General features: G+C 41.1%; 1 protein-coding gene across 2 annotated transcripts in view; it reads right to left on the bottom strand.

Annotated features, from left to right (window-relative positions):
- The window catches only part of PREX1 (phosphatidylinositol-3,4,5-trisphosphate dependent Rac exchange factor 1), a 123,368-nt gene that overhangs the window by 42,831 nt on the left and 57,986 nt on the right, over positions 1–22,551 (bottom strand). For both annotated transcript variants that reach the window (XM_058814926.1, XM_058814927.1), the window contains exons 2-8: positions 20,659–20,730; positions 19,185–19,307; positions 14,869–14,973; positions 11,937–12,038; positions 5,085–5,246; positions 4,548–4,681; positions 686–801 (exon numbers count right to left, since the gene is read on the bottom strand). In XM_058814926.1, coding sequence (XP_058670909.1) covers positions 686–801; positions 4,548–4,681; positions 5,085–5,246; positions 11,937–12,038; positions 14,869–14,973; positions 19,185–19,307; positions 20,659–20,730 — 814 coding nt within the window. The remainder of the gene's footprint in view (positions 1–685; positions 802–4,547; positions 4,682–5,084; positions 5,247–11,936; positions 12,039–14,868; positions 14,974–19,184; positions 19,308–20,658; positions 20,731–22,551) is intronic.

Genomic DNA, 22,551 nt, shown 5'->3' with positions numbered 1-22,551 from the left:
CAGTGGAAGAGTCTATGATGTTTGTTCATGGTATTTGTTCTGAATTTTCTGGGGATACACTATCTTCCTGCACTGTAAGGATTTCTGTCCCATGACATGGAAACTCTTTATGTATCGACTGTTTAAAGGACATAACACTAATTCCTGGCTTATTACAATAGGGGCAGTGGTGGTGTGGCCTTTATGGATGGAATCAGAATCCCACCCAGTCTTCCTGGCTGTGTCAGGATACAAGAATCCTAACAGAACTGTCATTCCCATATTTTGCTCATGGTCACATTCCATGCTACTAATTTGAATACTAAGACTAATATTTAGTAGCATTCTAAATGAGAAGAAGAGCCATAAATTATGGTATTTTAGCTGTAATGGCTCACATTGTGAAAAAAAAAAAGGACTAAAAGAAGACAGAAGTAACTTTTATTAAATTAACTTGGATTGGGACCAAAAACAGATAAACTTTGGGAAAACATACTCTTAATAAGGTCATTTCAGAAGGAAGGACTAGTGCCCGAAAGCATTTCCAGTCTTTCAACCACATAAGTTGGTCCAATAACGACGGTGCTACAAGTTCCATAAATTGCTTCAGATTTTGCTAAAAGAGGTAGACAAGTACTTTTGCACTACCTTCCAACACAAGAGCTGAACTTCCTGTGTTCTTAGAAGACAATATTTAGTAACTTACCTGTTCCATCTTCCACATTCTCTACTTCCATGACTTCTGTATTTATTCGGCCTCTGAAGATATAAAGGGACCCGTTGATTGACTTTGTCCTTTTAGATGCTTTTTTCCCAGTAACTCTGCAATTAGGATGAAAACTGTTATAACACATAAGCAAATGGTCTAACATATATATGAATAAATCAATCTGAGATATGACTATTACAGCAGGATTTCAATATAATGACTGGTGGTATCTCACCATACCTCTGATGTTAAATAATTGGAATACTCATTCAGATTTCCAAAATAGGTGTGTACCAGTGTTAGTATAGCAATAACAAGCTTGTTTTTCCAGATTATGTGAAGATGGGGGTGGCTTCAAGATGTACCTTCTTGATGACTGACTGAAATACATGTCCATGAACAGCACATGGCCTCGGGATGACAACTGCAGCATCACTGACTACATTACATTTGACTCCTCTGTTTGCCTAAAGCTGTGATCATTTTGTGGAATGCACCAAACTTCAAATATGAAACAAACAATGTAAAGAGGCCACTGGCACGCGTGTTACATGTTTTTGTAGGGAAAATTCTGCTGGGGCAATTTTGCACCCAAATTTACATCATCCATAAGCTTTACAGTGTCTCTGTTGAATTCAGGAAAGCACTTTTCATTACCAGTTATTGTGACAGTGTTCACAGGGGTTCTTGGATGAGGCAAGAGATAAGAATGTTGACTCTATGTTCAGAAGGCTTGATTTATTATTTTATGATATATATATATATATATATTACATTATTACAATACTAAAAAGAATAGAAGCAAAGGTTTCCTCTCAGAAGCTAGCTAAGAATAGAATAGAAAAGAATGATAACAAAAGGCAGTTCTCTCGGACTCTGTTTGAGATAGCTCGGTTCTTGATTGGTCATTAATTATAAACATCCAAAATGGGCCAATCACAGATGGACCTGTTGCATTCCACAGCAGCAGATAATCATTGTTTACATTTTGTTGCTGAAACTTCTCAGCTTCAGCAGGAAAAATCTTAAGAAAGGATTTTCACAAAAAGATGTCTGCGACAAGTTATGTTCTCTTTTTTATGGCTAAAATGGGTTTAAAACTATCCAAGTAACACCTGTTGTGTTTTACTATCCAAGAATAACCCTGCTACGCAAGCCAAAACACAACTGGTAATAAATGGTCATTAAGAGATGGCAGATGTCCAAATTCCAGTCAGTGAAGGCTCTGCTGCGGCAATTTGCCAGTACTTCGTAGGATTCAAAAAGTATTGCAGTAAAAATCAGCTGAGGAAAAAATTTCTTGCTAGAGTGAAATACCTATGGTATTTCTATGGTAAAATTGAGGTGAGATTAGAATCACCCATTTTTTTGGAACATTTTTTTCTTTTACAACTACCTTTAGAAACAGACATTTGGTGATGACTACGTATTTACATCCAATCAGACTGACAGGGACTGTGATCTTGAAGCTCTTGGATCCTTTCCTAAAGACGACTCCTCAAGTCAAAAGAAAACCTGCCCTGGAAGCCCTAGGGAAAGCCTTGAACTGTTCAGCCTATTTCCCTACATGAAACACACTGTTCCTGACATCAGGATTCAATTTATACAGCAGTCTACAATCCTGCTAAAACTAAAAAACAATACTCAGCTCTGAAAATCTATGTCATCAGTTTGACAGACTTTCCTACACTTCTGCAAAAGGAGCTATTGCAGAACTAAAATCACAGATCTAGTTCTGATTTTAAACACATCTTACACTGGGTTTGACAATCCTGCTCCTAATTTATGTTATTGTGAAAAAATATGATGTCCAGATTGGCATGCTGCATTACTGACTACTTATCAAAGACTAAGCCCTGAATTCTGACTGCATTCTTAAATCAAGAAATACTCCACTGATTTCTACAAGTTAGAACAACACAATGAGATGAAAACTAAGTCACTTAATCTCAAATTAGGAACAGACAGAGACAGTTTCTTAATGGGGTTTCGGTATTTTTTAAGGTGTGTCCCACCAACATGTTAGTTATTTGAGAGCAGCTGGCCAAATGGACACACCAACACAAAGGAAAAGACACTGATTTCCATTGTAGACTAATTATAAATTGCAGCAAGACAGCAGAAATATCCAAAATTAAGGTAGCTCAGCGATCAAAATATATCTTGTACATTAGGCAACTTTCAGCAGACTTAATGAAATATTATGCTTTTTAGTGGAAATCAGATTCTCAACATTCCATCAGTTTGAGTTACATTGTCAGACAAAGGTAAACAATACCAATCCCTCGAGAAATCCAAATGTTATAGCAGGTTCCTCCAAAATTAAGCCAAACTACAGAGGAGCTTGGTAATGTCTCCTGTATAAAAAGAAACTTCTTCTTAAAGGGCACTAGAAACATTTTGTTTTCAAAATCTTAGTGTTCCAGGAAAACTGTCTGGACAGTGCTGGAGTTAGGCTAACCTCAACTACAAACTGGCTAGAAAAACAGCTTCTAAGAGCTCTGAAGGAGTAGAAGATTAGTATCAAATTAACTGGGCTTTTTAAAGGAATAGTTTCTGTTAAAAAACACATACATTTCTGAACTCTGTTTCATACAGAATTTTGGACTCTGGTAAACCTGGTAAAGGGTCCAAGTGAAGTGTTTCCTCTCCTATGCGTCATTTCAGAGTCAGAATGCTTCAGGTAGATAACATTTTAATTATTTTAAGTCTTTTAGATTTAATGGTGCATTTTTTAAAGTTTAAACATCTATATCTCATCTAATTTTGAATGTAGGCATCACCTAATAATCTGTATTTAGGTCGTATAAATTCAGTATTATAAATTATAAAAACACAAAAAAAATCTGAACATTACTGAAATTAGCTTTCACAGCTTAATGGTTCCAAAATTTCCCTGGGGTGGGGGCGGGGAAGCAAGAAAGAAGAAGAAAAAAAAAGATAAAAAGACACAAATTTTGAGAAATTAGAATTTTCTTTGGAGAGAATACTGGTTTTACAAAATATCTGATTGTGTTGGCTGTTCTATTTGGCCATCACCAGTAAGAAAGTATAACTTGAAGCAGGAGGATTGTATTACAGGAAAGGGAGGTAGAAAAGAAGGGAGTGCAGAAAATGCACTGTAAATTCAGAACAGACCAAGACATGAGAATGAGACTGGGGCTGTGAAGGTGAAAAGCTCAGGAACAGAAATACCACATAATTGCTGCTGAAGCAAGTTGCCTTCTACTCTGCCAATGCTATTTTAATTACAAGCAGCAGGTTTGAACAATACTTAATGTTTATCAGGTGGGATGATCCAAAAAAAAATTACCAGGATAGGAAAGGAGGACAACAAACAGAGCACCTGGGCTGTAAATACTGACAGCAACAGCCAAATCTTTATCTCTTTCCCACTCCCCTGGGCCCTGCATCTATTTTATGTTTGCTTAAGTCTTCCACTTTCCCCTATCTTGGTTTTTTAGCATTTTCCACATCACCCTCTTATGCTTAGGATAGCTTCACAATATAAGCTGGCACCTTCACATTATTCCTGGAGATGCAGCTGCCCTCGGAAGCTTTCTGTCTGTAAGAACTCACCCTGAGCTTTAGCTGCACTGTTTTAATTCCTCTTTGGTCTGTACACTTCTCAGAGGGGCGCTCTGATACTGCCTGGAATATTTATCCTACCACATAGTGATTTCTCTCTCCTATTGCCTAAATGATAGAACTAGCCATGAACAGAGGAAATTTCCACCTGTGACAGTCCTACAGAAGCAACAGAGAATACAGTGAATGATCAGTAAATGATCACAGCTTCCACCTACATTCCACCTACAAGTCTTCTGAAGGGTAGAACTGAAAATAGAGAGAGACTCACCTTGATTTCCTCTTGCAATAGACCAGGAGATTATCAAATAGAAAGAACATTCTCTCCTGGATGTTTCCTGCTGAGATTTTTAACAAAGTCCCTTGCAGCAAGAGCTGTGTGCAAATATCTGTCAGATTTGACCCCTGAAACATAAAAAAGAAATTAACTTTCCTTTATGAGTGCACAATGAACATCTTTTACTAACACGCCCTTATTTTATCTGCCATTAAACTGAAATAACTGATGCACTCATAAGGATTTCATCCAGATCTATTTGCCTTTCAAGTGAGATCTACCCATTAGAAATGTCAGCTCCAATCTAGCTCTAACACCTTCCTTTCTTTCATAATCTTCTTGTTCTGCTACAATTTAGCACCAGCCTGCACACACAAATACACTTTAAATTCCAAATTCCTCTGTGTGATGCTGCCCACACCTTCAAGAGTGTTTACACATCACAAAAGAAACAGAAATCCCTGTGCGTAACATGAGCCATTAAACCACGCAGTTAACAGCCTCCAGGAGCTTGCTGGTCCTGCATCCTACCTCCCACCCTTCGATGTGGGACTGCAACTGTTCAAGGGCTTCCAGTTTCTCCATCTGTCTCTTGGTCTCGTTGATATTTGTACAGACTGTCTTCATTGCCTGCAGTGCATTCTGGACAGCTGGGTGATCAGGATGCTTGGAGGGAGTCCTCTTAGCTAATTCCTTATAAAAAAAAGAGAAAACATGGAAACTGAGAAGTGGTTCATGGAAAGGTTTGAGCATTAGCAAGCAATCCTACAAGAAAATGCCAGAACCATTGCAAAACTAAAGAGAATTTGGAGGCATTTTACTGCAGATGCTGTTCTCTATTCTTCATGTGCACAGGGTTAATATGAATGCTGTTAAATTAATGAGTTAATGAATTAAAACAATTCCTCATGTTAAATATTAAGAGAGCTACATTAAGAGAGCTCAAGTATGTTTTGCTGTGTCAGATATGTTTACTTTGTATGTTTAGAAGGCTGGGGCACGAGTCCTGACATCGAGACAAACAACACCTGGGCTCTGAACGAGTCCATAAGAGTCTCTGCTTCACTTGTGTCAAAGCATAACAGCCCAGTTAAGCCCTGTCCACTGAAAAACAGCAGAGGCAAAACTCAGAACCTGACAGTATTTGGCAAAAGGGGCAACCACTGTCAACTCACAATTAATCATTTTTTATAGACCAATAGTATTTCATAGTCAGCCACAATTGAATAAGAATACATTAAAGAAATCTAAAATATGGCTGGTAATTTAACCTTCATACATAATATGGTGTTTAAGACTGAAATACTTAACTTTCTCACTATCCTTTGCCCCAGTGTATTATTTGGTTGTTTAAAAGTCCTGTGCTGCTGAATTGCATCATTCTGCACGAGACACAAGAATGAATTTGGATACAGCCAGAGAGCCTGCCCAGTACTGTGATCTGGAGCTAGACTGCTTCCACCCATCTGTGATTTACAGAGTAAAAGATGCACAGGAAAAGGAGACTTGCTGCTACAAATGTCAGTTGATATCAAAATGAAATTCCCTGTGGAAGTCTTTACTCTACTTTTGCTGAAAGTGAGGCAAGAAAAGTAAATGTGCAAAAAGCAAAGGCAGGAGACAGGTGTTGCACTTTGGTGACACTAGCCTCTGTGACTGCAAAACAGATTACTCTCACTAAAAATCAGTGAAGTTCTGCAGCTGCAGTGTCACCCATACTGCACTGGGAACAGGTATGTACATACTAGCACTGTCTAAACATCCCATTCAGAAATATCCCCAAAACACAGAGAAAGACCTTCATTCACAGCACGCCCTGCTGCAACAAACAGCCTCTTCCCCATGCCAGTCACACCCTGGGAGCAGGAGAGAAGGCTGGCACCAGCAGGGAGGGTGCTGGCTGGGACTGGCACTGCCCGTCCACAGCCCTGTCTGAAGCTGTCCAAGGCAAAGCCGTGCTATCCTGACACTGCCCTTTTTCCCAAAAGAGCAGAGCTCAGCACTTCTGAAACACAGGGAGAGAGATCGGGGTACTTATTTCTTTTAGTGACACATTTATGATGTGTAAACTCTAAGAGCATTTGACAACATTTTCAAAGAGAGCTGAAAGACAGCCCAGTATGGCAATACCTGGGTAACCTTTATCCTCCACAAAGCCCACAGACATCGCTGTCTGGAATTGCTATCTCCTGTACTGCAACTTGTGTGCTAATAGGGTCAGGAAATAAGGCTGCTGCCAGTTAGAGAGAACTACTTGTCAGGAGTTTCTTAAAGTAATTAATAAAAGACACTTCTTTTCTTTTTTTTAAGAAGTCTCTGACATCCTTCCCCATGTCCTCCCTCACTGCACAATATTGACTGTGTACTTCAAACTGACAGCAAATACACTTCACAGCTGAAAGTTACACATTCCTTTATTTGAGAAATTCCTTCCTCCTACCTTTCCTCCCCTGAGGACACTCGGGCATGGCCTAACATGGACTTTGTCCATGGGCTGCTGACAGTGTGCACTGGCTGGTGCAGATCCCTGCTGCCAGGCTGCCCTGCTCTGGCACACACCGACCATGGCCTCAGAGCTCAGAGCTGCGGCCCTCGCTGGCCTGCTGAGCAACAGAGCTTCACAGAGATAACAAGAGACAACACACTCCTTTATCAGTTCAACAAGTTAAGTTAATCAACAGTTCCGCTCCAAATGTGCTAAAAAAAGAAAAAAAAAGGCAACAAAACCCAAACCACCTTTATGTAAACACAGACGTGCCTGGCAGTTTTATACTTGTATTTTACAGCTCGTAACATTTGCCTTTACTAAGCATAAAATAAATGATACATCAGACTTCCTCTGTGTGCCTGCAAATCACAATATTTTTTTTTATTCTGTGTACTGTTAAAACTTGTACTTTATGTCAATGTCTCTGCAGGGTAAACACTTGACAAGCAATGGTGGATCAGATAAAATAGATTAGCTTCAACATGCCACTAAACCTACAACATATGCTAACTTAAAATGCAATAAAAATGTTTCTGGTTTTATAAATATCAGCAGTTATTTGTGATTTTATATATGTGTGGAAGACAAAAGCATGATTTATAAATTGACAGTGCTCCTTAGAGCTCTTTAGGGAATAGACTATTTTTAATATTATGCTACACAGAATTGGATTTCAACCACACAATGTCATGAATCTAAGAGCAACACAACTTTTCTTGGAGGAGGGAAGGGGGGGAGAAAAAGCCAATCCTCCAAAGACAATTATATTCAATTACGGCCAAATAGAAGATTCTGTTTCTTGAACAGCTACAAGAGGAATGGAGAGGTGAGGGAGGCAAAAAGGTAAGCTTCCTTCATCCTGTTCTGTATTCCCACCAGTGGCTTCCCATCTTTCCTTTTCCAAGTGCAGGCAGTGATTCATGAAGGCCTGTGTATGCCTCACTGCTGGGCTCTCCTTTCCAGGGGATTCTGACTCTGGTAACTCCTCTGCATACAGGTTTTTCTGCCCCTCCCAGGGCCAGAAAAACTCTTCTCCACATGAAGCAATACATAATTACTGTCCTAATTGCCCATGGAGTTGTATGCCCTCAGATATTTTTAAAGGATTAGGGTGGAATGTGCATTTCTGGCTGGAGTTTGAGCAAATCTTCGACAGACCAGACCTCAGGCAAGGTCCAAGCCCTGTGGGCTCTAGGCTCCCAAGAGCAGCAGGGTGCAGCTGTCATGTGCTGTGCATTCCTCCTGTGCCAGAGGAAGGAGACAGAAGTGGCTGTGCCTAATCCCCACACGATGGTATGATTAACTCATTGATTACCACTGCCCCAGGGTTTGCTTCCTGCTGACAGAAATGCTCTTTATTAAGGGGAAAAGACTATTTTTGTTCAGAGACTGGTTTACACAACAGCTGCTTCTACTCTTAAGCAGTAGAGTTGAGATTAGTTAATAGAGTCCCACAATTAGAACAAGTGGGACAGAGCTGCCTTCACCCAAACCCCACGCTAGAAGATGTGCTCGGCAAGTTCTCTGTGGGAAATCAGCACATCCCTCCGGATGTCCAGAGCCGCCGATGTTCCCGTCAGGGGGCTCGGAGACCCTGGCATTCTGCCCGGAACACCTGGTGGCTTGATTTTGATCCTTCCAACGAATTGCCAGCTTGGCATGGGCATGTGAAAGCCACACAGGTTTGAATGGTATAAAAACAAGGTGTTCACAGGGTGAAAATGTAGGTTTTAGGATTTTTTGGAATGGGGGTTATGGGGACAAGATGGAGGAATCAGGGCATGTCTAGTCCTTCTTCTTCCTCCTGTTCTCCATTTTCTGCTGTGATGTTAGCACTTGGGGATTGGTTTAGAATAGAAGTGCACTGTCTAACATAGGTGATAGGTATTGGGAATTAAAAGTAAATATGTTATATGTAGTTTGTAGTATAAAAAGATGACACCACCTCAGGGGTGGTCAGAGTGCCTGTGGCTGCCTTGCTGAGCAGATCTCAGCTGGGCAAAAAGAAAATTTTGTAGATAAGAAATAATAAACAACCTGAAGACCAAAAAAGCGAACAGTCCAGACTCATTCTTCAAAAGCGTGGGCTGCCTCAGAACCATCCCACATATCTCGGGGCAGAGACAGACAGCCCGAGAGTTCTCCAGCCACCCACTCGTGCTGTGTGTCCTTTATCTCTGCTACCTTCCTTCTTCCCAAAAAACAATGCCCATCACAGCCAACAGTTTCATTTTGCTCCAGTCTAGTCCAAGCCCCTTTCTCAGTTATAGGAACTAATTTACTGACTGACAAATTCTACACTAATTTTCTTGTATGTTGTCTGAAGCAGACAAGAACTGCACTGGGGCACAAATACTAATATTGCTATTTCTCTATTTGTGCAGAGATTATGAAGTGCCATAGCTAAGTTTGAGTCCCATCCTTCAAACCACACAAAAGGCTTGCAAACTAGACAGAGAAAAAGCAACAAAAATTGTAAAACTCAAGCCCCCAACCCCAATCAAAAAAACCCCAACAAACCCCACCCACAAAAAAAGATCCCACCCTCTCCCCCTTCTCCCCAGAAAAAATCCCCAAACTGAAAAATCCATCCAAAAACCTGTTTACAGTCAGGCACTTCAAAGCTGCAATGTTTGTGTCACAAAAAATGGGAAACTACAAATAAAATTGAAACGTATTGGCCACCATCATCTTGGATGATGGATCATTGTGTTATGTCTCCATCATATGTTAGTTTAAAAAACCCAAACAGCTTCATCAGAGCATGAGAAAACATAAAGTCACATGTTGCAGGATGATATATTTCATTGGAAATTACTGCAAAGCTTATAGTGGATCAGTACTTGGAGATATTCTAGTGTATTATTCCTAATTAAGTAACTCAAATCAACTCCATGCCAGATTTTATTGCTCTGAAGAAGAACACACATATGTTATTAAGTTGTTACATTATTTAAAATATGTGCCTTACCTTACTACTTCAGTTTACTTTCAAACACAATGGAGTCTGAATTACCTTGTGCATACAAGCTTTATCAAACTCACCTACTTGGCTACATTAAATACTTACATTAGACAAGGTCATATCAAAGTTACCAGATAATCTAGATGTTCACAAACTCTTGCCGAAAACAAAGTAAAAGAGGAAAGTAGGCTAGCTTTGGTCTAAGACTCTTCTCATCAACTAGAATACAATAGTATCTGTTTGCCCTGGGAATTAGATAAAGCAAGATCCAATCCCCATGAATACAAAAGAGCTATTTCAGGAGCCATAACTGAAGTTCAGGAGCAAAGGGAGAGCAAACACTTAATTTGAAGGTTACGCTATTTTTAAATCTATCTCTTTTTTCCCTTGCTTGGAGAGCTGCATTTTCCTGGTCAGCATAAATAAAATCTGGCTGTGTTTTCCCTTAAGTGTTCTCATGTCTGAGACATTTGTGTCTGCTCTGGTAATTTAATGCTAGCAACTATCAAATAAGTCTTGAATGGGACAAATAAGTTGTGTTATTATTTGCTATGAATTCACTACCTTTGAGAATCAGAATCAATCACACTTTATAACAGTCACTGATATTTTCTGAGCTGAACAACTCCTAGTGTTATGCTATTATTTCACCGACTGAGGCAGATTTGTTGCCTATTGAAAACTTAATTCCTCTTTGCTTTTTCTTAAAACTTTTATTTCCTATCCAGGAAGTTTCAACTAGTGTGTGATCTTTATCAGCCTGTATACAAGAAGAAATCCATAGCAAAATGGAATGCAGCCCCACAAGATGGCCCATCACAGCCCCTCCCTGCAAAGCTGTTTGTTCAACAGGTACACATGGGTCTGGGTCAGCACCCCCAGGACCAAGTGTAGGCACAGGTAGGGCAAATTCATCTTTACCCCACTGTGGCTAGAAAGCAAGAAACTCTGTTTCAGTCTTCATCTTGGTGGTATTGGCTTCGGTTTTCAAAGAAAGGATGTTTGGTCCCCAGGAGTTTTGGCATACATTCATCACAGAATTCTTACTTTCTTCCAGAACTCATAAAGGGACTTTTCTTTCAAAATGTGAGGGAAAGTATTTCTATTTTTTTTTTAATTACTTTTCTTTTAGTAAACACAGTGTGGCTCTAGCTGAGGAAGAGACTGACATCATGGAAGATTGATGACTGTTAGCCACAGAGTATCTACCAGGCCACTGGGATGCAAGCTCTCCCAGAAACTGCTTTCTCCTTTTCCCTCTTCTTGTCCCCACCAGGCAGGTGACCCAGCCCTGACCAGGAAGGATAAGAGGCAAGTTAGCCCTTTTCAGGTCCTTTATGCTTTATCTTCTCTGGCAAGAATATTAGCAAGGGGGCCAATTAGTGCCACATACCATAGTCATTTCTGGATTGACACCTCTGCATTGGGAACTCGTCTGAGACAACCAAGGAGTTTTCAAACAAGCTGCCAAACAGCTGTCCGAAGATACAGGATTTTGATCATTACTGACCTGCTCACCATCGAACTAGAGACCTTGTCAGGAGAAATATAACCCATCACGAGTCCCCAGAGCCATCCAGTCCCTCAGAACACAGGCACAGTTCTAGCTGAACTCAGCTTTACAGGAAGTGGCTCAAACAGCCTGCACAAGCCTCAATAAACATCTGAAGAGCACTGAAGTCAAAAGGCTTTGGTTAGTCAGTAAGTCACCCTGTCTGCTCTACCCAGACCATAACAGGACTTAGCAGCCTGCCAGCATCAGGGAGCTTTTTACCCGTACCCGTAAAAAGCAATTTTCTTCAGAGAAAATCCAACTTTCAGAAGTGTAAATCAGGAAAGCAATAGTGGCAACAAAAGTCAGGGCTAAAAAAAAAGCAGAATCACTCCAAGAATAAAACAATCATCTCAAGAAATACTTTCTCTGGTTTACCTTGAGCAGAAGAGGATATTTGCAAATTCTCTGAATTGGAGTCAGCAGATAACCCTCTAGTGGAATGTCTGTTGTCTTTCTGCCTCCCAAGAGCATGCAACCCTATAATCAAAAAAAGAAACAAATGTTACCTCAGACACAAAGCTTTCAGATGATTTTTGACACAATTTTGTATTTCTAAAACATGCCTTATGGTGAGAAAGCAATTTACCATACCTAAGGTACAGGAAATGGCATTTCATTCACCCTACAGTCATCAAGTCTGACATACAGCCATCAAGTCTGCAAAGTTCTGCAGGCATCAGCAAAAGAAACTTTGCAGTGGATAACAATGGCTGCGCAGAATAGTATCTTCTCAGAGAAACACTATACAGCTGGTGACTCAAAAACTATTCTAACAATATGATGGCAAACAGCAAACCTAGATGGACCATTACTTAAAATAATCCAATTTACCTCCACAATGGATACGACCTGTTGTCTTTGTTCACTATGTAAAGTTGTATACTGTCAGTCCAGAAAACTCTTAAAGGCTAAAATAAAGCCTACTAACTAGTAATCATGTAATTAACTTTAGTCCAATTGTTATGTTTGAACTGAACTGGAATTGAAACAAATTAGTCATATGCATAACATCCACCACTTCTCTGGCAAAACATTATGCCTGAGCACAGCTGGACAAACAGCCTGGGCACACTGGCTGGCTAACCAGCACACATGGAACTTCTCCACAGTTTATGGAAATTCATTTCTCAGGATTGATATAGAAGGGGAGTTTAAGAACAGGGGATGACAGTGGGAAAAAAACAACTCTTATAGTCCTTGAACTGTCCTTAATTTGTAACAATAATCTGTAATCTTTGTGACAAATCAATACTGCCCTACTGTAAGCTTTTTACACATTCCCTGATGATTCTACTACTGGTTGCTGCCAGAGACAGGTAACAACTTCAGGTGGCCTTCAAGTCTATTTCAGATAAACTATGTCCACATTCCTATGCTCAACCATGAATATGGACTTTGCTCCAAAAGTCACTCCAGTTGCAAACCTGTCCTGTCAACACAGAAGTTGAACTTTAAATGCAGCTCAGCCAAGAAGTGCCTGCTTTGAGGCATCACCAGTAGTGTTTTCCCCTGTGAAATGCGTGCTGTGGCTCAGACACACTCGGAAATTTAGTGAGCTTTCTGGCTGTAGCTCTTCAATTCTTCTCTTCAAGGAATGTCCACAGGCATCATACATTAAATCTCCTTAGTCCCAACTGGTGTTTTTAAGAGACAATTGTCTGTAAAATAACCTGTCCCCAGGCTATTCTAGATCTGTGGCATTGGCTACCCAGCTCACAATGCTCCCTGTCCAATTTCCAAGTCCCAAGTGATTCAATTCTTGCCATCTCTTTTTTCAGCCCTCTCTCTAGCTCTGGGCTCAAAACTGCCCTTTAACACTTACTGACTTTTCAGACACATTCTCACATTCTATGTTTCAGCAGCTGTGAGGGGGCAATTGGGCCAAATCTATCTTCACAAGTAAAGCTTTGTACTTTAGTGCTGCCTTCTCTGCATAGCAGCATTGTAGCACTGGTTTGGGAGGCAGAGAAGGGAAGGGAGGCCTGGAAGAAACTACCACAGCTAAGCAGACACATCAGTGCAGCCCTTCTTCCCATATTTACTGCAATTTTAAGTCTCCTGGATTCAGGTGCTGCAGCAAGCCACAGTAGACAGTGTGACATCTTTGTTGTACCTCGTAATCAGTTTGCCAGCTGCTGTCTCTAACATGAACAGAAAACTTTGTCAATTCAGTGGAAGTTGAGAACATTCTGAAGGTTGGGAAGGACATGGTTTACATGCACCTTCCCTCACCTTTCTCATTGGTTTCCCTCAGCAGAAGCACTCAAAAAAACCCTCATGAACAAGGTAAGGGTCATTTAGTAATTTAAAATAATGGTTTAATAAGGTTCATTAAAACTCAGACATGACAAAGTGACTCTGCCTACTCTACAGCACGAGGGTAGGCTCCCTCTGCGGCCTGTATCTTGTGGCTAAAGGAATGCTCTGGCCCTGCTTGTGACTGATGTTTATATGTCGCTGTACTACACTGGGAAAGAACAGAACTTTCACAGGAAGCAAAAAAAAAAAAAGAGCAGAAAGAAAAGCAGGTCCTTTGCAAGAAAAACAGTCTTTATTTCACTTCACAGAATTTACTAGGAAAAAAGCTGATGCGACAAATTATTCCCTCACCTATGTGCCACCCCCATTACAAATGCCACTCATCCATGGTCAAGAAAACAAGACATTCAAAAATCAAGCAGAATTCGGGTGAAAGTAAAGAAGAGAAACAACCAAGAAAGGAAAGTAAGGAATGCAGCAGTAGAAGGCAGTGCCCACTGACTGCTTCTCCTTCCAGTCCAGCCTCTAAGGCGTGTTTGAAGGCTATAGGGCCACAGTCCCTCCTTGGATGGGAGTTAGGTTACTTTTGATTTGAGCAGCAATGATGCACTCAAAACAATTCATCCAGACTACATTTCATGCCCACAATTGGATTCCTGGAGAAAAGGGTGCCAGAAGCAGGTCACATTTTTTTCATTAGCCTGCAAATGGTGAATTGGTCAGAGAACTGAGCAGGGGATCAAATCCAATGGGAACTAGCCTCAGTCTTGCTGCTGACTTACTGCATTATTCCTTTCATCTGTGCTTGTTTTTTCTGTTATTTTTTAAAAAGAAAATCTTCCTTGTTTCCACTGCTATCACTCCTGCTGGTACTGCTCATTTCTGTGCCTCAAGTCATCAGTGATTTCAGTACCCCTAGACCCTGAGTGCTCCACACCTGGCAGTGTATACCTGCAAAATGCCCAGCATTCCTGGGATAGCAAAGAGTTATTATGAGCACAGGGCAAAGTCAGATCATTGAGTCAAGAGTGCTAGAGAAGGTGCTTACCAGAAGGAATGTTCTCACTGTGGGGATCTTGTTCAATTCCATCAGCAGTCTGAGTGCCTTCTCATGGTTGCTACAGTACTCCTCATACACAAAGAATTTGTCTTTCTGCAGGGAAAAACAAAGTGACTTATTGACTCAGACACCATTAGAGAGATTATTCTGCCACCAAATTAGTCTGCTACCAAATAATTTATAAACAGAGGTGGACTCCAAGTGGCATTAGCATTGGAGTTTTCAGGAAGTGGGTGACACTCTTAATGTGAGTACTGTATATAGGTTCTCACTAATTCCTGACTTACTGTTGTAAGTTAACAGAGACTTTTCTGAGCACTGAGACTTTCAGCACTTTTCCTCTTAATGCTTCACTGAGATCATTGGTATTCTTTCCTGAAAGGAGGAATTTTGCTATCTTGGGATGGAAGTAGCCAGAAGCAAAACAAAGCCAGGAGCAAAGGGGCTCACCACTCCTGCAGGAGGAAGAAAGCCAAGTGGAAGAGCCAAGGCCTGAAAAAAGCTCTGAGATCTGGAGGGGAACTATAACACAAAGCAGTCAGCTGGAAATCCCCTGCCTTTCAACAGTGAGAAGCCAGGCCTCAGTAGGTTGGCTGGTTTACTGTGTTCTGAAACAAGCAGCAGACAAAACTTAACAGATACATATAATAGTTTCTGTAACTGGAAGAATTTCACCAAATACACACCAAATACCCAATGTATTACAGATAATAAAGGAAGGGAAGGGTAGCTTCACAATTAGATTGAGCTACTAACACTGGGACATGTCACACCCACCAGCACATGTTGGAATGAAATCCCCTGTGAAGAAATGAAGGTCAGCTGGTAGGTCAGGGTCAGCAAGTTCTGTTCTACTGATCTTCAGATTCAAACACACTGCAACTCCTTCGGTCTAAAATGATCAGAGATGCTGAACCCATTGCAAACACTAGATATCTGGAAACACTGGAGTGATTCACAAAAGAAGCAGGAACAACTATTTCCATGCTGAGCAGATACAGAAAGAGCCGAGTTGATCCTCTCAGAGCTGGGAGGAAGGGCTGAACTTTCAGCAGCTATATTCAGAGCTTCCACTATTGCATTCACCAGAATAAAAGGAGGGTCATGAGACTGTATTAGGCTTTAGGCAAAATGAACGATTCAGAAGCCAAAAAAACATCGGGTTTGAGTGCTTCTCAGGATAGCACTTTATTTCCTGGTTCAGGTTAGCTTCTATGCCATAATGCAGCACCATGTGGAGGCACCCAGACAAGCTAATTTGCATATCAAAAATAATTTCAAAGCATTAGTGTGGCACTCTGCAGGGTAATATGTGAGGCTTTCTCAGAGCACCAAGCCATGTAGCCAATGCCTTCCAGAGTTTGCTGCTGCATTCACAGCAGGATTCTGGTCTGAAAACATTCTATCTGAACCTTTTAATCTCCCCAAAATTTGGAAGTTAATTTTTTTGAGTTTTGATTGGAGTCCTAGCACTCTTCCTGTGTCAGCTGAATGTACTTTCAGCATCTAGGTGCTTTTAAGACCACTCACAGTGATCCAAGCAAAGAACTACTGCCAGCTGAAGGAGTTTGGGAAAACATGAGACTGCAGCTGCAGTCACTGGGTATTCCCTTTGCTATTGTCATAACGGAAAGAAATTGCATTTATATTAGTTTAGGAGAATTTGACATTCTGGTCAGATGTTCAATGGTAGCTATACATGTTCAGAATCTGTAAAATGCTTTTGGGTTTGGTTTAATTAATTTTTCCTTTCCTTGTACTTCAAAAGAAAGAACTGAGAATAAATAGATGTATGTCCAAACACAAGAACAATGGTACAGAGCAAATAAAACAACAGCCACAAAGGTTATGGTGCAAAGAGATGGAATGTAGATGTTCAGGACTTTTATCCTTCATCAGCAGCCATTCATGTTGCTATTGGGGTGCAATACTAGGAAGCTGCAAGGAAACAAAAGTTTCTGACCACCAGATGCAGGAGAAGGCAGGCCTGGGTCCACAGCACAATAGAAAAAAGGCAACAGGATTGTTGTCAACCACAAAAACAGGAGAGTTACAGAGTAAAACAGACATAGAAGTTTTTCCCACATCTTCACTCACTTCTCAACTCCCTGGATGCACACAAGTACCATGCTTGACACTAAAACCAGCAGTCATTAACACAGAATCATCTGTTACATCAGTGCACACAAAATGTCACTGCTCAGGTTTCTGACTGCAGCTTTGAGTGCCCGGAGTTTGGGAGGCTATATTTATGTGATGAAAAAATCCTTTTGCTAAAGCTCAAGACAGTACAATAATTATACACACACCAGAGTGCTTTCCTCAAGTCTTTCCCAGCTGTACCCCATGCCATTGACCCACAAATATGAGAACTATGTTTAAAATTGCTCCCTGTCTGAAGTGTTTCATTTCCTCTGTGGGTGATACTCAGTCCTAGGTTCTCCCATAGCCTGGTGAAGAAATTATCAGTTACATAATTACAGACGTTAGCCCAGGAATTCTGAACCTGCGGCTGCTCTAGGTTAAAGTGCAATTATGGTCAGAGATGTGACCAGATAAAAATGGCACTTTCTTACTCAGCAAATCTGCTGGATACACAGCTAGACCTTGACAGAAGTAAGACTGTACTGTTCGCAGTTTGGTTAAAATAAGTCTTTAACCATTAGTTTATTCTCCAAACATATTATTTTAGATTTATTAGTACTGCCTACAAATTAATGCAAATTTGAAAACCATTTTGACTAGAAAAAGCAAATAAGACATTTAGAAAACTGCAACATTTTATTTGAACATATTTTTAACAAGACATGGCATTTTCTTGTTTCAAAGCAGGCTGAAACCAACCTTGTCAACATCAAAAACCTGAACGGAAGACATAACTCTCAATGTAACAATATCCCCCATGACACAGACTGACTTTAGATCAGTAAAACTGATCACTCATGCAACATTGCTCCAAAAAATGATCATAACACACATTTCCCTAGAACAAGATTCTAGCTATTACATTCCCAAACCTCTAGCAATATGGCAATATCAGAAATAAAGGATCAGACAATTCTCTGCCCTTATGCTCAGTCACACACAGTCACACCCTTTCCTGCCCTGCAAAAGCAAGCTTGTGCTCACAAGGTGTGGTCACTCCACTGCCAGCCCATGTGCCCTCTTCTGAGACATGTCTCACATGCTCTTTTTGTTTAAGGCTGTACACTGGATTTGGAATGAGTATTCAAGGATGTTCTACACCACCTGTTGCAGCCACACTGCACCGCAGCTCCAGAATAAACTCTAGCACCTACCATCAGACAATGAATTTCTGATCACCCAACCAAATGGAGTACAGTAGGGCAGACAATGTCTGTCTTCTGACGGAAAACAATTTTTCACACCTGAGTATCAGAGCAAGCACATTTCATCATCTCTTATAATACTTCAAAAAGACAGTATGCAATAATTTCTTTTTTGGAATTCTTGCAAAATCTGCTTGCTTGCTTTAGGTGCTACTCAAGACTTGAATCCTTCTGAACTAAAGGTCCTTGGGACAATACTGGGCCCAGAACAACTACCATCCCTTGATGTATTCAAAAAAGGTGTCAGTGTGGCTGGCACTTGAGCACATGGTTTAATGGCAAACATGGTGGTGGTGCTGGGACTCGATGGTCCTAAAGGTCTTTTCCAACCTTAACGACTCCATGATTCTATAAAAGCAGCGTTCTGTTTCTGAAGGCTGGTGGATCATTGCCAAGTAAGGTTCTTCTAGGCCAAGACTGCTGCAAGGGCTGCACGGACACCCAGGCTGCTGCAACCCACAACCCCAGGCTGCTGCAAGGGCTGCACGGACACCCAGGCTGCTGCAAGGGCTGCACGGACACCCAGGCTGCTGCAAGGGCTGTTTGGGCAGGGAGCATGAACATCACACACCCCTGCCTGCAATACCAGGCAAGCACCTGCAGGAATACTGATTCTGAGGCACTTGAAATTGTACTGCATTTTTGAAACTTTTAAAACAAAAGCAGACAAATTCTCAGCAATAAAATGTGATCAAATGGGTGAGAAAAAAATGAAAAAATTCAACCGGAAAGGGAAGAGTTTCTAAAAATACATCGTTGTTTAGCTCAGTTTGATGTGGTGTCCATTGTTCTAGCCTCATTCACAAGTTTTTTCCCACCCTACCTACAACTTCCACACAAGACACACATTGTCATAGCATTGCTACAAGCCTTAGAGATTAGGGCTTGCTAAGGGGCTGGAGAGCTTATGACAGGAAACTGTATTTTCAGATAGCATTAAGTCATTGTACTTACAAATTTTAAGAAAACATTTCCCAGTTCATGCTGAGATTGGGGTTCTGGTTGCAAACAAAATTCCAGAGCAGCCAGGAACTCCTTGTGAACACCAAGAATGTCTTCAATGTTAGAAAATAAGATCTGAAACATAAGGAGAAAAACATTGCTCGTTTTTAATACATGTCAGCGGTTTTTGCTACGTACTAATGCCAAAATACTGTGGAGCTCTAGACTTACCATGAGAGGATCCAGAGCTCAGACAGGGACTTGTAAAGAACGAATTACACTGTATTTGCCCCTTTCCTAGCCCCCTATAAAAATCTTTAAATCGATTGAAATACCTGCTGTAAATTAAGGCTATCTTTGCAGACTCCTGAGCATGATAAATGCCAACAACCTCTTTTAAGTCTTGCGAATATTTCCTATGAGAACATCCAGGTAAATGGAACCACAAGGCCAAATTAATTTTGCAGGAGACAGAAGCAGGGAGTAGTTTGCCTTTCCCTCCCATGCATTAGAAATCCCTTTCTGGAAGGAAGGGACTTGAAGGTATCACACACAAGGGTGTACCTGTAAATAGGAGACAAAATCTGCTGTATGGATCCAGCTTTACACTGCTCAGAGTACAGAATAGCGTACATTTCTCACAAACCTCAAGAGCAGCATTTAGAGTTCCCTTTCACTGACCTCAGTGACACCAAAAGGCACTTGTAGAGGGGAAGAGGCCCCTTGTTCAACCTTGTATTAAAAGGTAATAGTGACAGTTAAATTATCCCTGTGGTTAGAATACACATGTGCATATGTGTACAAGGTGAGATTTTTTGCCAAATAACTACAGCAAAGTGTTTTGTGTATTTATGACATTAATGAACAACATGCACCCCCTGTGACCACAGGCACTAGAGAAGTCTGTACCTCACAGTTCTCTATGTCCCTTAACTATTGCCAGGGCAAAATTCATTCAGGAACCTCCTCATGCAAGGGTCTCACAATATGTAGATCTCCCACAAAAACCCAATTCCTTTCCACAAAAACACAAAGGAAAATTCTTGCCTCCTTCTCATAAGCCCTATCAAATTTCTATTAGTAGAAAACAGCAGATGCAAATTGGCTAACTGAATACTGTCAAGCCAAACAGACAAGGGCGTGGATTCCTCGCCATTCCTCTCAAAAACATTGAAATGGCCCCTCAGTACTCTACTTAGCATTTCACAAATCTTGCCAAAAGTTAGTATTTCTGAGAACATTACACTGTTGTCAAATTTTACTCAAACTAGCTGGTGATATGAAAAATTACTGGAAGATGACAGCTATAAGAACGGGCAAACGGATTGACAGATAAACTATCAACATGAGCTCCTTTCCTTAGGGAATCAGCTTAATAATAAGCATCAATATGACAAGAGGGTATCTGGTATTCATATCCCTGAATCTAGCCTTTCATTGCAAATCACTTCACCTACCAAGAAAACAAGGAAGACAGAAGAAATACCTTAACATTCTCCTCTGTTATGTACTTCTCAGCTTTGTCCACTGCATTCTGTCGGATCCGGTGAAGAAATGCCTGCAGAGATAAAAGAAGATTTATGTTCCAATTGTTTGATAATAGTTTGATTTCACTCTTTTGTTTCCTCTAGGTTCCCATCCACACAATTTGGCTGGTAACCTTTAAGACTGAAAGAATGTAAACATTTAGGAACTTCCCACCACAGATACCCCGGGCTGCACAGAGGCACTACCAAAGACGCTTTGCTTGACAATAACCATCTTCTCTTTGTGGAAGCCTTTAGCTTTAATTATCTGTTACTTGCAGTAGACAACAGCAGGGTCCACTGGCTCCTCTGAAGGTTTCCCCTGTCTACAGGATGCAGCGGTTCGGTCCCTGGGGCAGCGTGCTTGGCCCACAGAGGTGTGTGTCAGCAAGGGACTGCAGTAACAGGCAAGGGACAGTCACACTGCTAGAGCTGAGACACATCAGAGCCACGAGCTGGGGCTAGGGACAAGTTCAACAGTCTCAGTATGCAGGGAAGGGAAATGGAAATCACCAGACTATCTGTGATAAACTGTCCTGTTCACTTTATTTCAGTGGGTTAAAAAAAGACAAAGCAATGCTAGAACTTTTCACTTAGGTTGGGTTTCCCCTTCTCTCAGCTCTGCACAACTCTGGCTTTAACAGCCAAATCAATAAAAAGCTGCCAGATACAAATGGACAGTGATCTGAATATCAGCCTGAAAAGCATAACTCTGGCTACTGGAAGTTGGGAAGACCTACTTGCATTTGCACTGAACACACCCACAAACCTATTTGATTCAGTAGAAAGAGTTTATAAAAGAATACTTCATGGGATTTCCATCTCAAGACTCCACTGGTTTAGCAACTACTGGCTAAAAGGCACTCCTGAACTGAGAGCAGGGGATTTTCCTATCCACAGGCATCAGCAGAGATGGAAATAGCTGCAGGAGAGACTGAAGGGCAACCACTGAGGACAGAATCTGCTGCAATAAACTACATAACGTCTGCAAAGAAGGGAAGAGAGCTTTACTCTCTGGTGCTGTCAGTGATTTCTAACTTGCCTCCCATACAAAGGAGTGAGCCCTGGGGAATGCAAGGATGAAAGAACTTCTCTTACCCACCTGAGAGAGTGAGGGAAAGTTGGTCATGTCTTTATTTAGGGCACAAAGCAGCTTTCTTACAGCTTGATAACAAAAAGCCTTTAAAAGCTGAACTATTCCTGAGCAAGTGTCCATGTCCATGCACACTCCTCTTTTGCTTTTTCCCTTTTGCCTGCTGGGATTAGCAGCAGCTTACAACCTGTTAAGAAGCAATGCCACTGAACCAAACTTACAGCTTATGGAATGCCTTCATCTCTGGTGTTTTGCTTGGCACACAGTGAACATGTTCCTCTGGCTTTCGGCTCTAAAAGGGGCACATCTCTGTTCCAGCTAAGGCATTGCTCTCTGTCATTCATCAGCCATTCACACTTTACAGGGCAGGTACCAGTAAAAAAGACATTAATTAATGAAGCACAGAAACCCTACATTTGTTTTTAGCCCTGGATTTTCAACCCGCTTTTGAACAAATTTCAGGGACCATAACCACATTGCTCCTCTAGTACTGCTAAACAGAAAGATCTTGGCTAGATTCCAGCTAGATACGGAGAACTCAAAGGAGTTTGTGGGGACTAAGAAGTTTCAAGAATAGATTCCTGCATCAAAGGAACAGGACACGTGCTAGTGACAGAAGGGTTATTTTGTAAGGACTAGCCAGTTCATCCTGACAATAATCTGGCCAGGAGCTGTAGCACCCAGCAGCAGTCAAGGAACTGCCTGAGATGAAGTGTTCAGCATGATTCCTGATGACAGGGGGAATAGCTGCTGCACTCCC

This window comes from Ammospiza caudacuta, chromosome 15, assembly GCF_027887145.1.
Source record: "Ammospiza caudacuta isolate bAmmCau1 chromosome 15, bAmmCau1.pri, whole genome shotgun sequence".
NCBI classification, from domain to species: Eukaryota; Metazoa; Chordata; class Aves; order Passeriformes; family Passerellidae; genus Ammospiza; species Ammospiza caudacuta.
Note: the sequence above shows the minus strand (reverse complement) of the source record. Positions and strands in the feature narration are given on the sequence as shown.